The 21805-nt window shown below is 37.5% G+C and overlaps 1 protein-coding gene across 12 annotated transcripts in view; it reads left to right on the plus strand.

Moving 5' to 3' along the window:
• HMCN1 (hemicentin 1) overlaps positions 1–21805 on the plus strand; it is a 329972-nt gene that overhangs the window by 128088 nt on the left and 180079 nt on the right. For all 12 annotated transcript variants that reach the window (XR_015798470.1, XM_088153961.1, XM_088153962.1 and 9 more), the window contains 2 exons: positions 18510–18681; positions 20621–20727. Coding sequence is in view for 11 of the 12 variants with exons in the window: in XM_088153961.1 (XP_088010087.1) it covers positions 18510–18681; positions 20621–20727 (279 nt within the window). In the remaining variant the exon portion in view is untranslated. The remainder of the gene's footprint in view (positions 1–18509; positions 18682–20620; positions 20728–21805) is intronic.

Raw genomic sequence — 21805 nt, forward strand, 5'->3', positions numbered from 1 at the left:
AAATAAAAAAAAAAAAAAAAAATAAAAAATATAATACAGTAAAATACAGTAAAAACAGTTTAAAACATTAAAACAACCCTGACAGCCCAGACTAAAACAACCATAACAATAACATGAAACCACCACAGAGGACCCACATTAACCCCAGGCTTGGGACCAGAGCCAGGTCTTAAGAGCTTTCCAGAACCCCAGGAGAGTGGGTGCCAGTGATGACCTCTTGAGGAGGCATACCACCACCTCCTTCGAGGCCAGCAGGGCACCCCTTCTCTCAAAGAGGGTAATACCAGTGCATGGACCCATCCTTTGGTCATCTCCTGGGCTGCTTTAACGACCCAGAAGGGGCTAGAATCTAACAGACAGATGGCTGAACTAATAGATTGGATGACCTTGTTCACTTCCTTGGGTGTCACAGAATTGAACTCAGTCCAGATAACCTCACAAGACTGTGCCTCAGGCAACTCACTTGGACTTGCCCAGCAAAAGTCCAAAATGAATACAAATGTTCTGAGACATATATATAATGTTTAAACATTTTAGCATTAAACCTTGACCACACAAAGTAATATTGGCAGTCTTTCTATTATATCAGTAGACAGCCAACTCATAAGCAGAGACATATGATAAGATACATCAACAATCCAACATGGTAAATCTGGAATGGCATTGTCTTTCCATTATAACAGAGTAATCTTTTTTGCTTATACCCCAAGCTTGGCTTATCTTATTCTGGGATGCAAGTTTCATGTTATGATTATACAGGAACAGTTTTTCAGATGCTTTCAGAACATAGATTTCAGTTAGTATAGCTTCTTGGCTTTGATATAGTTTCCAGCCTCAAAAGCATGTCACAAAAGAAAATGTTGCCATAATCCTGGGTTCATCTTGGGAATTAATTTTATTTTTGTTTATGCCAATTTCCATTTGAAGCACTGAGGCTGTCAACCATTAGTCGCTGGACCCAATGTAGTCTACGACAAAACCACTTATCCCAGTGTTGTCCAAACTTGGCCACTTTAAGATGAGTGGACTTCAACTCCCAGAATTCCCCAGCCAACTTCTGGGAGTTGAAGTCCACTCATCTTAAAGTGGCCAAGTTTGGACAACACTGACTTATCCTAAGACCCTGACTTCCTGCTTGGAAAGAAGCCAGCCTAATGCAAAACTAGAAATAGCACTTTTTGAAGAACCTTGTAGCATTTTTTTGAAGAATAAACATTTTTGTGGTATACATTTTCTTGGAACAGAGTAATTTTTTTCACAATTATCCTGTGAGAAGGCATATGGATAAAGAGAGAGATAGTATAGGTGGGGCAGGGAGCACGGAAGCACTGGAGACAGATGACAATTAAATATTTTAAAAAGCAGTAAATCTTTAAAGTTTCAGAGTATGCAGAGTATATATGTGACTATGTTCAACAGCAGTAAATGGTATTAATCAGCCTACATTTATTAAAATAATCTCTTAAGTGGAATCAAAAACCAGTGTCCTTACTTACACCCAAATAAATACAGTCAAACTTTGTTACTAATTTTTACTGAATTGTTTCATGGGGAGGTTTCCTTTGAAACTGTAGGTAGCAGAATAACAACTGTTTAACAGGGAACAGCAACCATCAGGAAAGATTAAGACTAGTGTAGTCATATATGAAACAATGGAATGGTGAACTGGTAATTTGGGACTTTGAATTGCTCGAGATTAAGACAATTGATAATTGTCTTAATTAAGATAATTAAGATAATTGTCTTAATTAAGATAATTAAGATAATTATGATAATTCTGTTGTGTCTGCATATTATGAGAGATTGAGCAATCCAGTTATGTCCATTCTCAAAATAATGTAGAAATGCAGAGCTTGATTAGAATGTAGCAGGATCAGAACAGAGATTCAGAGACTAACCTTCCCGATGGATGCATGCAGAAGGGTCTTGTAGCTACTTTTAGGCTAACAGTTAATACGTTCTTGTGGTGTGCAATTGTTTTTTTTAAACCACAGCATAATATTCCAGGAGTATAATTTGATTGATTGAATGAGCTCTATGGATTTGCTTATCTCTGAATAATTGTGTTTGCAGCTAAGCAGAATTTCACTACAGATTTGGGTTTCCTGCATACAAATCTTTACTAAAACATCATAAAGGTGTGTTAAAAAAAGGCACTAACTTTTTATCTCTTTCAAGGACTTTAAGGTTCCACATTGTTGTTATAGACAATAGCCATTTTGCAAGCACTCATGATTGAATTTGCAGAATCCAAAAGGCACATGTTGTTAATTTGGATAATTTGAATCATCTGCCATAACTGTAAACATTCTCTTGGATTCCGCTGTGTATACAATATTCCATCAGCTGTCTGCGGTATTCTTCAGAAAAACAATGTAAATATGTTTTTTTTTTAAGTGCGTGGAATTTTAGTCTGTGTAGTCAGAGTTTTGACAGTGTTATTGTTCCATGCATGAATTCTAGGACATGTTGATCAGGACATTTTGCATATTTTCTGATTATAGAGCAGTATATATTATTACTGGAAGTGTAATGTCTGTTACAATAAGTTTTTGTTAAATACATTGAAACCAGGAATTTATATAGCTTGCTATTTAACAGGAAGCACATCCATATATGGAAGTGGGGATTTGTGTAGTATATATATTAATATATTATCTGGAAGCTGCGTGATTGGTTCTGTTTGTTTTCTTCTGCCAGCTAGAGCAATTAAAGAAATCTTAAGGTCTAATGATAAGTAGAAATCAGGAACTGTGGCTTATTTCTCGCCTCACAAGCGAGAGCTGTAGCATCCATTACCATTGTAAGAGTTGAAAGTGGTGAGGCAGGAATTTCTGATATTTGTCCCAAAGAAAGCCATTTTGTAAACAAGGGACAGATGGCAGAAATCTCCAAGGCTAGGTAAGGAGCAGCCATGTGGCAATTGCCTCAAAGGTGGAGAGAAAGAAACCCATGATTCAAATCTTGGAATTAACACATATAAAGGGCAGGCTTCCTGGGTTTTGTTAACACAGAACTTCATATATATCCATAATGATAAATATATTTATTGCGGAGAGCTAGGAAACCATATATAATATATGCTTATATATATGGTTTCCTAGCTCTCCGCAATAAATATATTTATCATTATGGATATATATGAAGTTCTGTGTTAACAAAACCCAGGAAGCCTGCCCTTTATATGTGTTAATTCCAAGATATATATATATGGTTTCCTAGCTCTCCGCAATAAATATATCCTCTGCCTAGACCCCACCAATTGGAATTCCTTGACTGGTGGGGTCTGCAACCTGCCCCTTCTGCTGGACCGAGTGGGCGGGCTGAAACAACCGAGGCAAGATGGTTCCTCAGATAACCTGGTCCTGTGCCATGAAGGGCTTTAAAGGTGATGACCAACACCTTGAACTGGACCTGGAAACAAACTGGCAACCAATGCAGCTCATGCAACAGTGGTGTTATATGTGCTGTCCTAGGGACATTGAGAACTGTCCGCGCCACCGCATTCTGCACCAGCTGTAGCTTCTGGATACTCTTCAAGGGTAGCCCCATGTAGAGCGCGTTGCAGTAGTCCAACCCGGAGGTGACAAGGGTATGGGTGACCGTGCGGAGGGCCTCCTGATTCCATTGAACACTGTCTTTCTTCCAGAACAAAGAAAGATTAGATACTCCTGTGCAGAACTCCACACTGTGAAAGACTGCAGCTTAGTACAGTATTCATAGCCAGTCATATAAGAAGCTCCCAGGAGCAACATTCCTCAACCTGATGGCCTATAGATATGTTAGAATTCTGAAGCTGAAGTTCACACTTCAGTTCTCTTACACACTGATGACCCAAGTCTTCTAGGAATGCTTATCTTTGTTATCCAAGTTTTTTATTTTCTTTGAGTGACAGCATTGGAAGCATATGATATTTTGCAAACTTTGAATATATTCATAAATATATAAATTAAGGATAATAAAAGGTTCACCATTATGTTTTTAGTGGATCCTTCAATTTTAAGCATGCTTCTAGAGCTACCAGCTCAGCTTGGTCTCTGTTTGGCTTCAAAAGCTATAGCTTTTGTGTATATGCTACACTGTACATGGGAAACGTCAGCCTATAAACTGAATATATGTATGCATAAATAGAAAATTATGTGATGGCAACTTCAGATGTGGTCAGAAGTAGCTTCAACATGCCTGCTGACAGCCAATTTGGACTTCAGGGCAAAATAAGTTCTCAACTTTTGCCCTACACAGACCAAATGAGTGAGCACACTCCTCGGAGGGGAAGACCCTTTCCACAAAAGTCTCCCCCCCCCAAAAAAGAAAACAGTTTGAGAAATCAGTCTCCAAGGAACAATGTTGTGTCATTTTACTAGAACCATATGTGAAGCACAAGAAGTCTTTGCTCTGGTCTTATCATAGGAACCACAGCTTTTTAAGGGACCTTCTAGACCAATTCCCCAAACCCATCACATACTTTTCCCCCCCTCTTACCTTGTTTTGACAATTTGGAACATATATTAGCTTCTGGCTTTCTTTAGGATAGCCTACCCTCAAATGCATTAGGGTTTAAGGCTGTACTTGATTTTGTTGATTTTGGATTTGCAGTGGTGCTAGATTTTGAGAGACTGTTTAATCTGGCAAAACTCAGGCACTGTGAAAATAAATATTACAGGAACAGAACCTCAGGGATATTGTGCATAGTGTAACTCAGTGGCAAAGAGCATTCCTTGATACAAAAGATCCCAATTCAACTCTTGGATTCCCAGTTGTTGTTGTTTTTTAACTCAGTTTGTAACATGGCAAGTGACCTCTGCTTAAGCTATATGTGACAGATATCCAAGGATGGAATATCCTGTTGAGTGTATATGTAATTATATGGGTTGCTATTTGTTTATTTATATCTACATATCTCAATGTTCCCCATCTGAGCCTGGAACTTTGGAGATTAATGTCAGTCAAAGGCAAAAAGTTGTGAGATAGGTTATTTTTTGATTCAGTACAAAGCAGTGCATTTTTTCATTTACTCAAAAGGATTCTTGAGTCTGGTTTAGTTTTTTTAAAAATGTAGCATATTTTGGTTATACTGTAGATAAATGTTCACAACCATACTAATACATTGATCTCAGATGACAGGCTTTGTCTTATTTTGTTGCTGAGAGATACGCGTATTTGTATGGGAGGGAAGGAGTGCATGGGAGAGGAATCATATCAAAGTATGGTGTTTAATCTCTAACTTTGCTAAAAAGTGATAAAATGCAATTAAACATCCCAGAAAAAAGAGATTGAGACTCTGAGTGTGCTTGTGTGGAAGTAAGCCTTATTGAATTCAGTAGGATATATGCCATGCTAACACTAATGTTAGGTGTACTCCACACAAGCACTTATAAATGATCTTAGTTTCACAGAAAATGTTGAGAAGATCCTTATCTGCCCCACTGAAATCAGTGATACTTAAAAATGGGTGAAATATATGTCAGTTCATGATCATGTTTTTCCTGTGTTCTATGGATTGTTCTGTCACAGTGGGGAATTGTGAAACATATAGTCTCTTATCTGCAGTGTTAGATATGGATTAAACGTAAATACTATTATTAACTTGAAAATGATCCACTTTTGTTAGGACTGAAATGAAAGACCCTTTTTTCCACCCTCTAGCATTGTGGTATTTGAGGCAGGGATGCAGATTGGTGGGAAAATGCTTACCAAATTCAGCAGTAGCAGCAAATCTTCACCTGGCTGTAGACAACATTACTTTGTGGAGGACTCGAGTATGAGGGGGAAAAAAATCAGCCTCTCTCTCCTGGATTCTTGATAGACACCACCAGTAGCATCCATCAGAAAGCAGGAAGACTCAATGCAGGACTCCTCCTTAGAGTCCTGTGGGGAAGAAATGGAATTTGCTAACAGTAGGAAACATGGTAGCTGCAGCTATGTGAATCATACAGAAGGTAGTAAACAGTGAAAGACTGAAGAATGAAACCACCCTCCCTCCCATTAGAAGATACTACTTTACTCAATCAAATTCTAAGCTCTTTTGGATCAGCCCTAATCCAGAAGGTTGGTTTATGCAGGTATCTGTTGAAGAACTCTGACCAACAAAAATCAAATAATATCACCGTGAATGACAAATTGGTCGCTTCTGCTTTCACTGTGATCCTGTGAGATGATTCATTTTGTTTTGATTTCATCCTGGTAGAGAAACAGGGGGAGGCAGAACAAGGAAGAAGAAAGATGGAGAAGGTAGGAGGAGAAAGTGGGAGAGTGCAGGAAGAAGTGGAAGGGTAGAAACAAAAAGGGTAGAAACAAAAAAGAAAAACAGTACAAAACTCAGAAAGAGAGAGGGAAGGCAGGAAAGTTAAGGAGGGAAATAGGCAAAGGGCAAATGGAAGGTGGAAAACGCAGAGCAGTCAAAGGGGAGGAGGAAAAAGATGAAAATGGTGAAAACGTCTTCCCCACCATAGGGAAAGATTGGCTTTCCCCAATTCTTCCTGATGTTTATTCCTAATGGCCCAATCTGGGAGAAGGGCTGATGGGCCTTGTGCCTGTTGTTGGGTCTGTCAGTCAGGCATATCAAAGATATTCTGAAACCTTTCTGCAGCCACAGGAATATGGGGCACCATTAGGTATATTTTCAGCTCAACAATTCTAGAGAAACTGGAGAAGTATGAGACAGAAGGCCCCAAGAAGGAAAGGCCTCCTAGGCCTACTGAGCCCTCATGTTCTTGGTCATTTTCTCCTTCTTTCCTATGTCCTAAATTAAAATGAACTATCCTGTAGTTCCTGTAGCATTAGTCAGAATCTGAATTAAACAGTTGCATTTAATATAAATGACATCTCTTTATCTCTTCAATCTCATCCCTTTACTGAGATAGATATGAGGGCATGAGGTTACATGAAGTGTTAGCACATCTGACAGGTGCCCACAAGGTTTTTTACTACTTTACACAGCAACACATATGCAGAACTTAGACTAGCAATCCATTGATTTCTCTAATCCTTTTTAAAAGCCTTCTAAGCCAGAGGCCATCTACACATTTTATGGCAGAAATTGTATATTGTATGCAACTTGTTTCTTTTCTCTGACCTGAACATACTGCATTTTTTTTCTATCATGGGAGAAAATTTTTTGAAAGAATTAGCTATAGATTTTTCTTGGTTGGCTTAATATTTGCTAAAAACTGTTGTGACCCAAAATAAATGACAGGGAATTGAACTTGTAGACATGTTCTCCAGGTTTCAGCACACTTTCCAAGTGATGACTTGACAGAAGATTTTTTTTTTTAAATCCGTGGAGAAAATTTGTGAATTATGCATCCACTGTTCTAGATTCAACAAGCTGTAGTCTGGCACTTGTACAAAATTCACAATAGACCTACATTCCTACAGGAAAAACCTCAGCTTCAATCTTGTCCTACAAAGCAAAAAACATAAACCAAGGTATAGATAAGGAGGTATAATGTAATTCTCCACAACTGCTGCTTTAGAGTCCAACTAGTGTGTATTCTTCAAAAAGTAGTAATGCTGAATTATTCAGGTGGCTTGATTTTGGAAGTGTTCTTGAAGAGACTATTGCTCAATGCCTGGATCTGTTCTGAGCTGGGATCTGTTCTGAATTGGGATGCAAAAATAGCAGTGGTAGGTCTTATGGTTTGTTTTGGCAGTACCACTCTTGTCCCATATATAATACTGACAGCACTGGCAATAGCCAATCTTTTTTTGGCAACTGAGCTTTACCCAATGAAAAAAAAAATATTGGACACCTAAACTTTCTATGCTTAATGGGCAGTAAGGACAAAACCTGAAGGACAAAAGTAGCAGATGCTAAAGGAAGTTATTTTTCTTAAAAGATTTGGGTTGTGCAAATGTTTAATCCTTTCCAACTCTTTTCTCTAGCATTGTGGTTGCTTTCTGGGGATTAGTGACATGGATTATCTCACCCAATAAAGAGTTGAAATGGCATCTTACATCTTTTTTTTTTTTTAGATCAGCAGCCTTTTTGATCCCAAATCTGTACAGTGTACATTTCAATCAAGTTAGGAATGTTTCCAAGTTGTCTTTACATTTTTCAGATCTATGCTGATTTTCACAGTGCTATAATTGTAGGCACCTTATATTATTATAACTCTAAAACCTCCAAACTGGCTAATGCCTGGACGTTCTTTGAGCCTGCTCATTGCCATGGACTTCTCAGATCCTGGAAATGTGGATGGCAGCTTGCTAAGTACTACAGGTGGGGAAAATCTGCACTTTCCTCCCATATCAGGGGAACAAGCAGCAACCTTCCCACTGCTTCAAGGAGTGGTCAACAAGAGGATCAGAGTCCCTCCCCTAACAAACTTACTGGTGACAGGGATGCTGAAGTACAATATCTGGTTTCCAACATTCTATAGCCCTTTTTTTCTTTTCAATAAATCTGGATAGTATGAATTTAGTCTTTTTGATTATGAGTCGCTGCTAGGGGCTTGACACCCACAGAGCATTGGGTCTTATAATAGCAAAAATCCCTTTACCCCCATCTCTATTAAAATAAGATGAAATCAAATAACTTGCTAGCTCTCTTCTTCACGAGTCCTTGTATTTGTTTAAATGGAGTTATGCACATTTTTCTAGTAATTTGAAAGGGGGATGGGGAGGAAACTTCCAAGAGGCTGCTATGAGGTAAAGAGGTTAGGGAAGACTATATAAATGTGTCTTTTCAAAGCCATTCTCTCAGCTGTGTGCAAATGGTATGTCAGTAATCTGACATTTAAATAACATTTTCAAGAGTTATGGGGGCTGCATGGCAGTCATCTTGCATGCAAAAGCCTTTCTGAATGGCTGTGACTGGGATGGCCACCCAGAGCCATTATGGAGTAGGGTGGCCATACACATTTAATAGATACATAGAGTACGGTAAATAAATATTACTAAACTGGGTAGGAGGGGATGAAACAAGATTAGTTCTCAATAATGCACATATAAACATCAAGTTACTGGAAGTTCCATGAGCTTTATCTAAAACCTCTATAGACAGAGAAAAAATGGATTGCAGATGCTATTCCTGTCACGTGGAAATGAAATAGTTAAACTGAGTTGAGGGCCTGCAAGATAAGAAGTATGGCAAAAATTTCCTTCATTGGAAAACTGACTAACTCCATGTGTTAACCCTAACCCTAGCCCTTCATAAATATGAGAATACAAGGTTATTGTTTGTTAAGACACATAGCTTTTTCTGTCTGTCTGTCATGTTCCTCTGTATTTCTAACATTTTGCCTATATTTGTTTCCAAGTGGCCAGTGGGACATAGAGCTTAGAAAAAGACTTTGAACCTGATTTCAAATCCTATCTCAGCCAAGTAATTGCTGGATATTTTGGAACAAATTGCTGCCTGTAAAAATGAAGCTGATATTTAATTTGGAAGCTTTAAATTAAGAAGCACATCAGATTCTACCTTGCAAAGCACATACTCTTGCACCATTAAAAAAATTCCAAAGTTTCAGTGATGAGTCAAAAAGAGATCATGCTTTTTGTTTCTTGACTTGAAGATCCTAAGTACAACTGTCAGGGCTGGAACAATTTCAGGGAAGTTTTCATAACTTAAATTTGTGCTAAGTAAAGGAAGGCTTCTTTAGATAAGCCACGCTTGATAGGCTTGGCCTTGACTGAAATATGAGCTTAATTCCTGAGATATGAGAAAGTATTGTGAAGGATCAAGTATATAATTTTTGTTTGTATGTGGCCGCTCTTCACTTTGAGTCATCCAATAATATGGTTTGTGTATACAGTGGGCTTCATCAGAAGTCCACTTCATAAGGTTAGCAGCTTTCTGTCCCTCAGGGAAGTGAGCTCAGCCCTGGGACGGGTGGGTGGAGAGCTAATATGTTCACTGGGTTGTGTCCCACTGAACTGCCCTTTACCTAAGCAATCCATCTCACTTCTAATTAATACAGTGCCCTCTCCCTATATTTGGTTATTCATGAGGATACTTTAATGATATTAAGGTTTCTATGTCTGTGACAAAGAACATCTGGGGTGTTGTGTTGAAAAATAACAAGGAAACTGGGATAGCAACTAACTAGTCATCAGTCAGGAGTCTATATTGGATCAAACATTTCCACTGCAGCCTGGGGCTGATCATAGAACATTTTTTTCCCCACTCCTGCCTGAAGGAAAAAAGTAATAACACAGGCCAAGTCCCTCTGTTGCAGCCAATAAACTGGAATGGCTTGTTTGCTCCTGAAGCAGAAAGGCTCCAGTATAATAGCAGATGGGGAAAGGATGGCTATGAGTAGGTTGGAAGATTGGATTGCTTTAGCGCTGTGTGTGTGAAGGTCTTTCTTCTTTGTGAGAGGAGAGTGGGAAAAAGCGATCTATGCAAATCAGTTTTCATTGGAATTTTTTAGAACTGCTAATGGATATCTCAGGGACATGTACATTAAACCAGTTTATTTGCTCATTGAGGCAAACCTTACAAGGAAGTGTAGAGGCCAAATTTATTCTGAAAATTAAAAATAATAAGAATTACATCTTGCTTGGAAACAGTTACTTGCCTAGTTGTCCAGACTGAGTAGAATTAGCATTTTGGTATTTATTTATTTATTCATATTTATATATGCCGCCCATCTCACTATACAAGTGACTCTAGATGGAGTTACAGGTAAAAAACTATAAAATCCTAGAAAAATATGCAGATTAAAAACTACAAAAGGTTAAAATGAAGCTAAAAAGTTACAACTCCAGTGCAAACTAAAAAGGCGGAGAGACCATCCTCAGGCTACCAGCCACCCCCAGGGTTGCGAACCTCCCTTGAGGCAGCAATGTGATAATAACTTTTAATACTTTGCTGCCATCTAGTATGTGTCTGGAGTTTTGCAGCCCAGATGTGGGAGCCATAACACATTCTGTCTCTCACACACATATGCTCAGATACCTCTGCATCCCCTCCAATCTCTCTTTCTTTGCCTCCCATACAACACACATACACACATACAGACATCCATTCAACATTCTGCCATTAATTCTTACCCAGTATCATAAATGTATTACAGATACACCCAAAATAAACTCAGTTCTGATATATCTCATTAATACTTTCCCACAGGTTGCAATTAAGCCTGAAAAAATTCAGCTGAAGAAGAATTACTCAGTTCCTAATTCCCACACTGGAGAATATGCTGGGAAATAGGAGTCAGGTAGCACACAGGGAGAATTAATCCTTCCATCTCCAGGACTAACCCAGTTAATTACAATATTACAATTGGACCTGGAGGAGAAAGTTTCCATTGGCTTCAGCTGAAGGTCTACTCTGGTGTGTGTCTGTCCATAGAGGTATTTGGGGAATAATAGGAGGAACAAAGCACATTTTGGTGCCAGCGCACAATCCTTTTTCAAGCCTAATTGTATGTGATCATAATGAGAAGCAGGGAAAGAGGTTGGGGCTCCTGGTTTGCATCTGGCAAGGGGGCTGGGGGTTTCCTGCCCATGGTGTGCTTTCCCAGGATCAGAGGCACCGTGCTTCTGAATTCCTGTTGCTCTGCTCAACAGTTTTCCATTGGCATCTGGTTGGCCACCTAAGGAAACAGGATGTTGGCCTAGTTAGGCCTCTTCTGACCTAACAAGATTTTTAATATGGTCTTATGAGCTTTTAATTACCCCATTAGTTCACTTCTTGCAGCAGCTTAGCAGTTCTCCCTGGCACACCATTTGGGAAATACAGGACAAGGCATTGTTTGCCTAAGGAACAGCTGTCCTGAGTTGAGGAGGAATGTTGAAAGGATCCATCTTGCTTGAGGGGGAAGAATTAGGGTCAGGTATAAATTGAAATCAGTCAGATGCTATAAATTAAGCCAGCATCCACACTTTTGTTGAGTTGATTAAATCTGCCAAGACCAAATGCATGTTTAGGATGACTACTTCTCTCTGTGTCTGTCTCTCAAGCATACTTGAAGAGACTGTCTGAAAATATCCAAGTTAAATTTTCATGTCAAGTTTCTTTCTTTAGTCTTTGCATTGTTTATCTCTAGACAGAACTGTAAATTTGCTAATTTGCCCCTTGACTTTACAAACTTGATTTCCAAGCAGACAGATGCTAATACAGCTGGTTTTGACTTAATAATAAATTGTGCCAGGTCAAACTGTTTCTGAATTGTCTTCCAATTTTTATATATATTTTTACATGTTCAGATCAGATGCAGATCACACTACTTTTTTCATTTTCTTTTATTTATTTTTCTAAAAATGTTATACATACACAATTAGCAAAAACAAACTTAAAATTTAAAAAACTTTTAAAAAATTAGAAAAAGGACAACCCCAAACAAACTAAAAATACAAGCTAAGAAAGAAAAAAAATCTACCTTATATTTTATGCTTATCAACAATCATTGGGTTACTAATGGATGTCAAGTCCACAAAGTCCAAACCCCAATTCAGAAGAATCCTCATGAAACCAGGCCTGGTTCAGATAAATGCTCCTTTATTGTGTGGTACATGCAGCTTGAAACAAAACATTGCTACAACTAAAGCCTGGGTAAACTTCCCTCTCTTTATCCCCCCTCCCCTTGTTGCCATGGCGCCTCAATTCCTTTTCACCTGGTGGTGACCTCTTTCCTTCCTCCCAGGGATACATAGCTCCTTCCTGGCCATCAGGCCCCCACTGGCCTTGCCTGCAATCAGGTCCGGCCTCATTGCCCATATAAGGTTAAGCTCCTCACCATCTCCCAGTACTACTCCTATTACAACCATTAACTACTAGCCCCCCTCCCTAGTCACAATTGGCAGAAGCAAATCAATCAAACTCCCATTGACTGCTATGCTTTGTGAATTAACGATTGTTGGTTGATGCAGGTTCTGACAATGGATATATGACTCTGATGTGATCATTGCAAAATATTATTGCAAAAGATCATAAAATCTCTGCAGATGCAGATCCCACTGATCTAAACATGTTGAAGTGGTGATGGGAATGTGAGTTCACTGCAGTGTATTTTTTTCATTCTTGTTTGAGGCTTGAGCCTAGAGTTGCTGGGAGTTGAGTGGTATATAATTATTTATTTATTATTATTATTGTAAATGTCTAAGTCAGGAATGCAGGCAACTTAGAGTGGGGTGTGCTGAGGACTGAATTTGGCCTTTGAATGGTGTATCAGGGAGTTTACTCTAAACTGAGTGTGGCTGGAATCAAGGGAAAAATTAAATAACATTTCATTTAAATTAAATAAATACAGTAAATATGGTACTGTAATCATTCAGGTATTTTATAAATTCCCCCATCTTTCCATTACAAGAGTCAAAGTGGTGCAGTGATTAAGGGATTGGTTTGGGGTTAATTGTTCTCTCTCAGTTCAGCCTACCTCACAGAATTGCTATTATAATGGTAAAGTGAGGAGAGACTTGGTTCTGTGCTTAAGCCTTTGGGGCCCCAAGTGTGTGACGGAGCCCATGTCTTGGTTGTGCTGATTGACTGATTCATGTTTTTTATAATTTTTCCTGGCTGCTGTATGTATTATGTTTTTGTATATGTTTTTATCTTTTTTAATATTGTGAGATGGGCGTATTTGTATTTGAGATGGGTGGCCATACAAATCTGATACATAAATAAATGGTCAACACGCTTGTAAGATATTAGCCTCTCTTGGACATAAACAGAGGCATCCATGGGGGGATCAAAAAAGTCAAGAGGGCAACTACAATTGCTCAGTTGTAACTGTTACCTTGATTGACATTCTGAGCCCCTATAGATGCTCCTGAACTTGAAGGTCTTTGTCAGAGGTCCTTCTCTGAATCTTGTCACCTTATGAGGCAAGGCAAGTAATGCCTGGAAAGAGGACATTTTTAGTTCTGTGATCCTTCCTGGAGAAAGAATCTCTGGAGATGCTTCGCTGGCATTGAGCCCAAACGTTTTCTATTAGTAAGTAAGCACCTATTATTTTAATTTGTCAGGCTTCCTAACATGTTACCTAGTTAATTTAAGATAGATTAATTTTAATTGGTTGCTGACAACTTTAAGCCCTCATTTATTTATATGGCTTTGCTTTACTTATTCATTCATTTAGATTTTTATTTGTCTGCTCCAGAAGCTCTATATGTAGCCCTCTCTCATCCATTTTTTCTCCTCATCAACAATCCTGTGAAGTAGTTTGAGTTGTGAAAAAATAGTAGTGCACAACCTCTTTGACACTGAGGGAAAGGATGAAGTAATTTCCCTTCTATTCCACATTTCTGCCTTTTAAAATTTAGAAACAAACAAACCAAGGGAGAAGAATCTAAATCTAAGTGCCATAGTAATTTGTGGCTCAGTCCGGGGCAAATCTTGGGAAACATCAGATGTTGTTGGACCACAGTTATAATCATTCTTGCATATTAATCATGGGAGTATGCTTGGGTCCATATTGGAAAATGCTTTTTTGTTCTGTTTCTACAAGTGTAGTTGGTGAACCTGTACCTAAGATTCCAAAGATTATATTTAGAACCAGTGTCCTCCATTTACAGAATATGCTTATTTATTTATTTTTATTTGTTAATCCAATTTGTATAGCCACCCATCTCGCAGAAAAGCGATTCATATTTCATGATAAACAGGGGTAATAAGCCATAGGGCTGAGCTGTACACATCTTTGAAGGGTTGGTTAGCTTCTGGTATGCTTTGTATACCCCACTGAAGTTGCTTTGCAAAGCCACACTGCTCCCTCTCTTCTAAGGCAAAGTGGCCATATTGCTTTCTTTGACCTTGATTCTGAGGCCTCATCAAACTGGAACAAGCTTCTGTCCAGATGCAATATAGTAATATAATACAAGTTTTGCACCACCGTATCACAAAGTTCTGGACAAGAGAGGCTGAATTTTTTGTTTCTTTCACTCCATATGCTTTTATTGTATACATGCGAATCTAGTGAACGTTGGCAATAGCTTTTACTCAGTTGAAATGTTGCACTGAGTATGATGACACAGATAAGAATACTGAATATATTTAGTTCATTATTATCTTTATAATTAATAATACTACTGCAAATATGATTCTCTTTTTTCATTTTTAATTAACTAAAAATTAACTTTTTAATTAACTAAATACAAAAGGCAAAGAAAAAGAAAAATAATTATATTTTTATAAGAGAAGAAAAAACTGAAAAAGACATATAAAACATATTTACAGACATAGATATATTGATAAATTGAAGCTATGATTCATTACAGTAATATTAATCAATTCTCCAAACCACTGAACAGTTGGACCACATGTTTGTGCTTCCAATACTTAACAATAAGTATTTTGATTATGAGTTTATTTTCTTTGTCCAGAAATCAATTCCCATGTGATTGAAATAGCATATAAACATCTAACAACATTAAATCTCAAGGCTGAGTTAATACATGCAGTTGCTTCCTACCAAAATGAAACTGCATCTCCAACAACATAAATGCAATACTGTAAAGTCATTTCTAAAATATTATTTCTTCTTGAAAAGAATGTGATCTAAAATCTATTGAAAAAATTGTTTTTTTAACCTTTTTTTTTAAAAAAACTGGTTAAATAAAACATACAAACAACACCCACACACCCAGACACACACACTTAAAGGAATTTGACAAAAAAGTTTAAAAAGCAAAACAATCAAAATTAATTTAAAAAGCTATAAAAAGGGCATTATAGTAGTCCCCTCTTTCTTTGTCCCTTCCACCTCACCCCCCAGCCACTAACTGATGCTTGGATATTTTTATACTTTACTTTGGACATTATTACTCATATTTGTTTGAATTATTTTAATGGTTGTTGTTATTATTGTTATTAAAAACAGTTTCTCTCTCTCTTTTTTTTCAAAAACCATATTCTTCCTTCGTTTGTCTTGTTATGTAATCTGTTGGTATTATTCTAAATCAAGAGGAAGACACAATCAGAGGAAAGCAATGCTCTTGGCATCCATTTGAAAAATAAAATAAAAGTATTTATATTATGCAAGGATTTAAAAGCAGCTTAGAATGTAATGAAGGGTCATAAATTTGAGGTACACAATTCTGTTATGTACATGGAACTAGCTGCATAGTCCTTTGGATCCAGGAATAAAAGTTACAACTTTTCCATTAAAATAAGTAAAAACGAAAGAGCAATCAGCGGTTATGATCTTTTCTTGATTCATTGCTGCCAATGTTAACTGATTCACCAATGAGGGTATAAAAAGCCTTACATTTTTAAGATGAAATGTGTTTCCTTGTATTTGCTAATATAATGCAGTCTTCCTTCTGCCCTGCACTTTTTAACTCTGTACATTAAATATAAATGTAGTCCATTTATGAGGGTGGGGGAAATGTGCAAAATTTGTCACAGAGTTTTAAATTGAAAACATATGTCAAATTACATTCAAATGTCATAATTTTGTACTGCATATTTGTCTAAGCAATAATTGACCACAGACCACTTAGATTTTAGGCTTTCTGTCTTGTTTCTCATTAAAATTCCCTTCTCCAGCTCCATATTACCTCATTCCCTGTCTGACTGCAGATTGAACATCATGCAAATGCTTTTGGCATTTCCAAGAGTGAAGAATTACTCCTTCCACTTTTTTTTTGGCCTAATATGTTTTCCTGGGGCCTTTTTAAAAAAAATAATAGCGATAGAAGCTCCATTTCATGACCAGCCTATTTGTCTTCTGCAAGAGTAGCAGCCACTAATAGGGGAAATTCACTGTTCAGTAGCAATGGCATCACATCTCTGGAATCAGTAAATGTGACTTGTACAAGCAATCCATGCTTGATATTGCTTGGTACATTAGCTTGGTCAAAATGAGTAGCACTAGTATCTATCTTGGTTGTACCTCCTTTGCTTTGGACCTTAAGGAGGCAAAGTAAGCTTGGATGGATGGTTGGGTTGACTAGAATGTTTCCTCTTCTAATAACTTCTAGCAGCTTTGGAAGTATCGACTCTTTCTGAACAGATGATCTTAGTTCTGGATATACACAGACATCCAGTTTCTAAAAGCACTTCCATGCATACTCCCCCCCCCCCCAATGTATTCGGTATGTCTGTGGTTTCTGCTTAAAACCTCAGGTTCTTATGCTCCACAAAGGTCAAAAAGGTTACCATACTACTTCCCATGAAGCATGAGAAGCATTTTGGAAATGCAGATTTACATCTGTTTGCACAGTTGATTAAAAAAAGACCTGTACCTAGTGCCATGTTGGAGGGGAAAGGAGTATATAAATCTAATTGATTAAATAAATAAATGAATGAATATTTTTCCTGGCTTTCTTCAAATATGTAATGTCACTTAATGGAGCTTGCAATTCACTTCTAAACTCTGCTCTCTACGGAACACACAACAGCTCAGGAGTCTTCATGATATACTTTATACTTTATGAGACAACACTGAAATAATTTCTTAGCAGCCACATGCCATAATGCTAGAGAAAAAGTACATATGCCATAATGTTAGAGAAAGAGTACATATGTGTATCACAACCTACCTCAGTTCTTAGTAAATTGCATTGCTGCTATAGTCATTTTCTCTCTGTTTCACACACATACATATAAATGTACACTACAGAACATAGAAACACTGAATTACTTTGTAGGACATAACAATAATAGGTTACCTTGTGTAACTCAGTCTCCAGCCACCATCCTGCTTTTAGCAGTATATATCTAATAAAACAATGCAGAGTGCCACACTATCCACAGAGTTTGGGTTTCAAAAAAACAAAAACAAAAAAACAGGAATTTTGATCGCACCACTGTGGCCACAACTGTGAGTTTTTTTTTTTTTTTTACCATATCCTGTGAACATCCCTGCAACATGCTTTGGAGGCACAAGAGTGCCAATGTAGTACATGTCTGCAAGACTTTCAAGCCGCCCTGCCATTTCTCACAACTGTGAAACACATTTTAGAAACAGAATCCAAAGTACAGTGTAGCCCTCCTACCTCATAATGATACACTTACCTTTATGCAAGATAACTGTTTTCTTAAATGCTAGGAACTCAGAAAAATCACATTGTTTTAAAAAGGTAAGATCTTGAGGTAAATGCTCAGTATGAAATGCCCTGAGAAAAATGGACATATTAATACTTTCTCTAATATTGTCTCAAAGTCTCCATAGGCACTCTTTGTGCTAAAGATTTTGGGAACAAGGGTGGGAAACAAAAATTAAATTAATATTTATGTCATTTTCATTAATTAATTTAATAACTCCTGCTCCCTTATAATGATCTCTTATTATGTATTGATTTATTGGCTTTAAATCATGCCTTATATCCAAGAGCACAAGGCAACATATATAGTATTCCATTCTCAATCCTTTCTTTGCAACAACATCTTTGCGAGATAGGCCTCCCAATGAGCTTTCATGGACTTAAATATAGGTCTCCCTGATCTTAGTTTATTATACTACACTGGCTCTTTATCGACCCTTGGGCATTTGGGCATGTATGCTGGAAGCTAGGTGTTGGATGACTGCTGAAGAGTTCATTCATGGTACAAAAGAACCCTTATTCTGCAAGGAGAATGTATTTGATTATCGAAGACATTATGGCTTTATTCTCTTTTCCAGGTACTGAAATGGGTGGAAGAAGCAGTACAAGCTTCCAAAGTTCATCTCTTGTCTACAGATCATTTAACTTCAGGAGGAAGCTCTTGGCAAATCCCTTTTGATCCTAGTCTGAAAGAAGTTACAGTGTCACTAAGTGGTCCTTCTCCAGCAATTGAAATTCATAACCCTTTGGGTGAGACATTAATCTATTTCCTTTTATGAGGAAAGCCAGGGATGACTTATTTTCAGTATCTAACTGGAGTAGATAGTGTTGACCCTTACCACTGGATGACTCTAACTGAACTTCTTGAAGTATTTTATGGGATGGCAGGTAAAGAGTACTAGCTCTTTTTTTGTAAATGTGACTCTCCTAGTTAGAGAGAGAGAGAGAGAGAGAGAGAGAGATTGAGATTTAAGGATAAGAATAATAAAAGTAGGAGACCAGAATGGCAATTCCAAAATTAAGGAAGACTAGAAGATTAGAAGAGAAATCAAGAAGGTTCAAAAGTAGACATGACAATTGGATGGGCAAGCACTCCCAACAGTTTAAAAACTACTTAGACATGTCTTTCACTTAAAAAAAATATTTTAGGTTTTCTATGATAGGTAACATTGGGATCTCAAAAGAAGATTGGTGTCTCATTTTTCATCTGAAGATTATAAAAGTGGTTTAGTGGTATTCATAATGAGTGCTACCTTCCACCCAATTTATATAAATATTGGCCAAGGGAATGATTTTAATTTTTAAATTTAGATACAAAACTGAGGTTAGCAGGAAAGCAATAGTAACAGATTCACTTCAGCCACAACCCATGAACAACATAACACCAGTAAAAATATACTTCACTGTATCAGTAGAAGAGAATATATGTAGTTGAACTGTGGAGTCCTTGGGGTTCTCTGAGCTTGGTTGTTTTCTTGCAAACATTTCATTACCTAACTAGGTAGCATCTTCAGTGCTACTGAATAGGCATTCCACTCTAGCACTGAAGATGTTACTTAGCCGGGTAATGAAACATTTGCAAGAAAACAACCAAGCTCAGAGAAACCCAAGGACTCCATACCCTTTGAGTCTTCTTCTGATTGCCCATACACAGTGCACACTTCCTGCATTTGACAATGTGTTGGCAAATAATAAAGTCAGCAACATTGCCATTGCCTATAAATATTTGGATGATTGAGAAATGACTGCTGGTAAACTGAAGGATGAAAAAAGGTTAGCTTTCAATAAAGCAAGGAAATATCTGAGATCTTATATAGCAGAAGAGGTATTCCAACAAGGATCTGCACCTCAAGCCATTTAGGACCTTGCATGTCATCAAGTATATCTTGAAATACGGTAAAAGGGAAATAGGTAGCTAATGAAGAAGATGAGAACAGGCAGAGTAAGACTCAGTAATCAAGCATATTGCTCAGTAACTGAGTCTTCTCAGAGAACTGAGCATTCTGTACCAGTTGAAGCCTATGCAAAATCTTCAAGGACAGCCCTATGAAGAGCTTATTAGATATGAAGTTACTGAAAAATGAATTGCTATGATAAATCTGGCCCAATTAAGTGAGAGCTGTAGCTGGCAAACCAACCAGAGCTGAAAATAGAGACTCCTAGGTATTGTAACCACTTGGTGTCCAGTGAGAAATTGGATCTAGAACTACCCCCAATCTACAAATATGCTTTTTCAAAGGATCTATCTAGTGCAGATTGTTTTCCTAATTCCTTGACCTGGGATCAGCCCATTAACTGTACCACTACATTATTAGGATTAAATTTCAATCTGTTGTCCCTCTTCCAGCCCATTTCTATTTGCAGACTTTAGTTCAATCCAGCACTGACTCACTTGATTAAGATATAGACATAGAAAAATCTCTACAAATCCACTGTCTTCTGAGAATACTCTTATTACGGCAATTTAGTGTAATTAATGCAAATTAGTGCAAGATGGTTAAATGTGCAGCATATATGAATGAATTTATGATCCAAATGGAATAGATACATTTGTAACGTAACATGTTTTGTAGTAAAGTTGCAGAAAGACAGAATTAGCTCCTGTTGTATAGAACATGGTCCAGATTTGAGCATCACTGAGATAACTAATAAAAATAAAATTCTTACTCATTCTTTGCCTGCACTATAGGTTCACTTGTAAAGAAAGGATCTGGCTTGAATGAATTACTGAATATTGAAAATTCTGCTAAAGTAGTGAACATAAAAGATCCAGAGCCAGGAACATGGACTATTAAGGTAATATTAATGAAATAATGCTGCAGTTTATTTTCTACTACCTGAAGTTTTATAGAAAATGTATGTCAAAAGAGTTGTTTACTTATTTATTTCGTACCTTTCTTGTTACTGAAGGTAAAAGATCTTGTTTTCTTTTGTAGTGTTTGGGGCTTTATGCTAAACCTCGATGTTTTTGCAGAATTGATACTTAAATCCATCAATTGTTCTATTGCAAATGGTGGCTATCTTGGCAAGTCCCTTCAATAGGTTCCAGTTTTATCTTGATTTTCATGGCCTGATAGGGTTAAAAGCGATATATCATGGCTCTGAAAAGTGGGGGCACCCCACAGTTAGATGCTTTCTTTATGTAAAGGGACTAAACCATAGGCAATCAAATTAATTGTCCCATTTATGTGTTTGGCAAGAAGATTAAGATGAATTCATCTTAAGCAAATGAAGGAATTTTGATTCCATGCCTCTTTGGTTTCTTTGGACAAAGAAAAACATAAGTGTGGTCTGTCACCACCTCAATGAAATGAAATAAATGTCTAAAATATGTGTATTAAACATACGACTAATGTATGTTTTGCAAATGAGATATCCTCAGCTTTGTACAGCTGACAATAAGCAGTCCTCTCAAGATAATAATTGTAACTGGTGTTGATATTCCAAAAGTGTGGTGCAGGCACGACAAACTTATTCCACACTTCACTGCTGTCTTTTGCTGTTAAAAGACCTGGCTTCCCAAGCCAACTTTTGTAAACTGTAAAGGCTCATGTTGCTGAGTTGTGTCTCCTAACCTCTCCATCTCTACATGCATTGCTCCCAAAATGGGAAACACACCTTAAAAATCACAGCCAGTTCCACTGGAGAATGTTGAATAGTTGTGAATTTCAGAAGTTTTCAAGGAAAGGCAAAGTTGGACATACCCAAAGTAATGAAAATACAGCTTAAAGAGCAGCTACATTGGTGGTACTCATTCTTCTCCACTCACTGGAGGACAGGTAAATGTGTTAGTGGACTATACATTATGCCTTTCCCCCCATTGCCTGTGCTTTCCCCTTTAACTGTGACTGCAGAATATCCCAACACTACTCAA

The sequence above is a fragment of the Python bivittatus genome, unplaced genomic scaffold (genome assembly GCF_059951505.1).
Source record: "Python bivittatus isolate LINGU-HERP-01145 unplaced genomic scaffold, Pbiv_v1 ctg000700_np1212, whole genome shotgun sequence".
NCBI classification, from domain to species: domain Eukaryota; kingdom Metazoa; phylum Chordata; class Lepidosauria; order Squamata; family Pythonidae; genus Python; species Python bivittatus.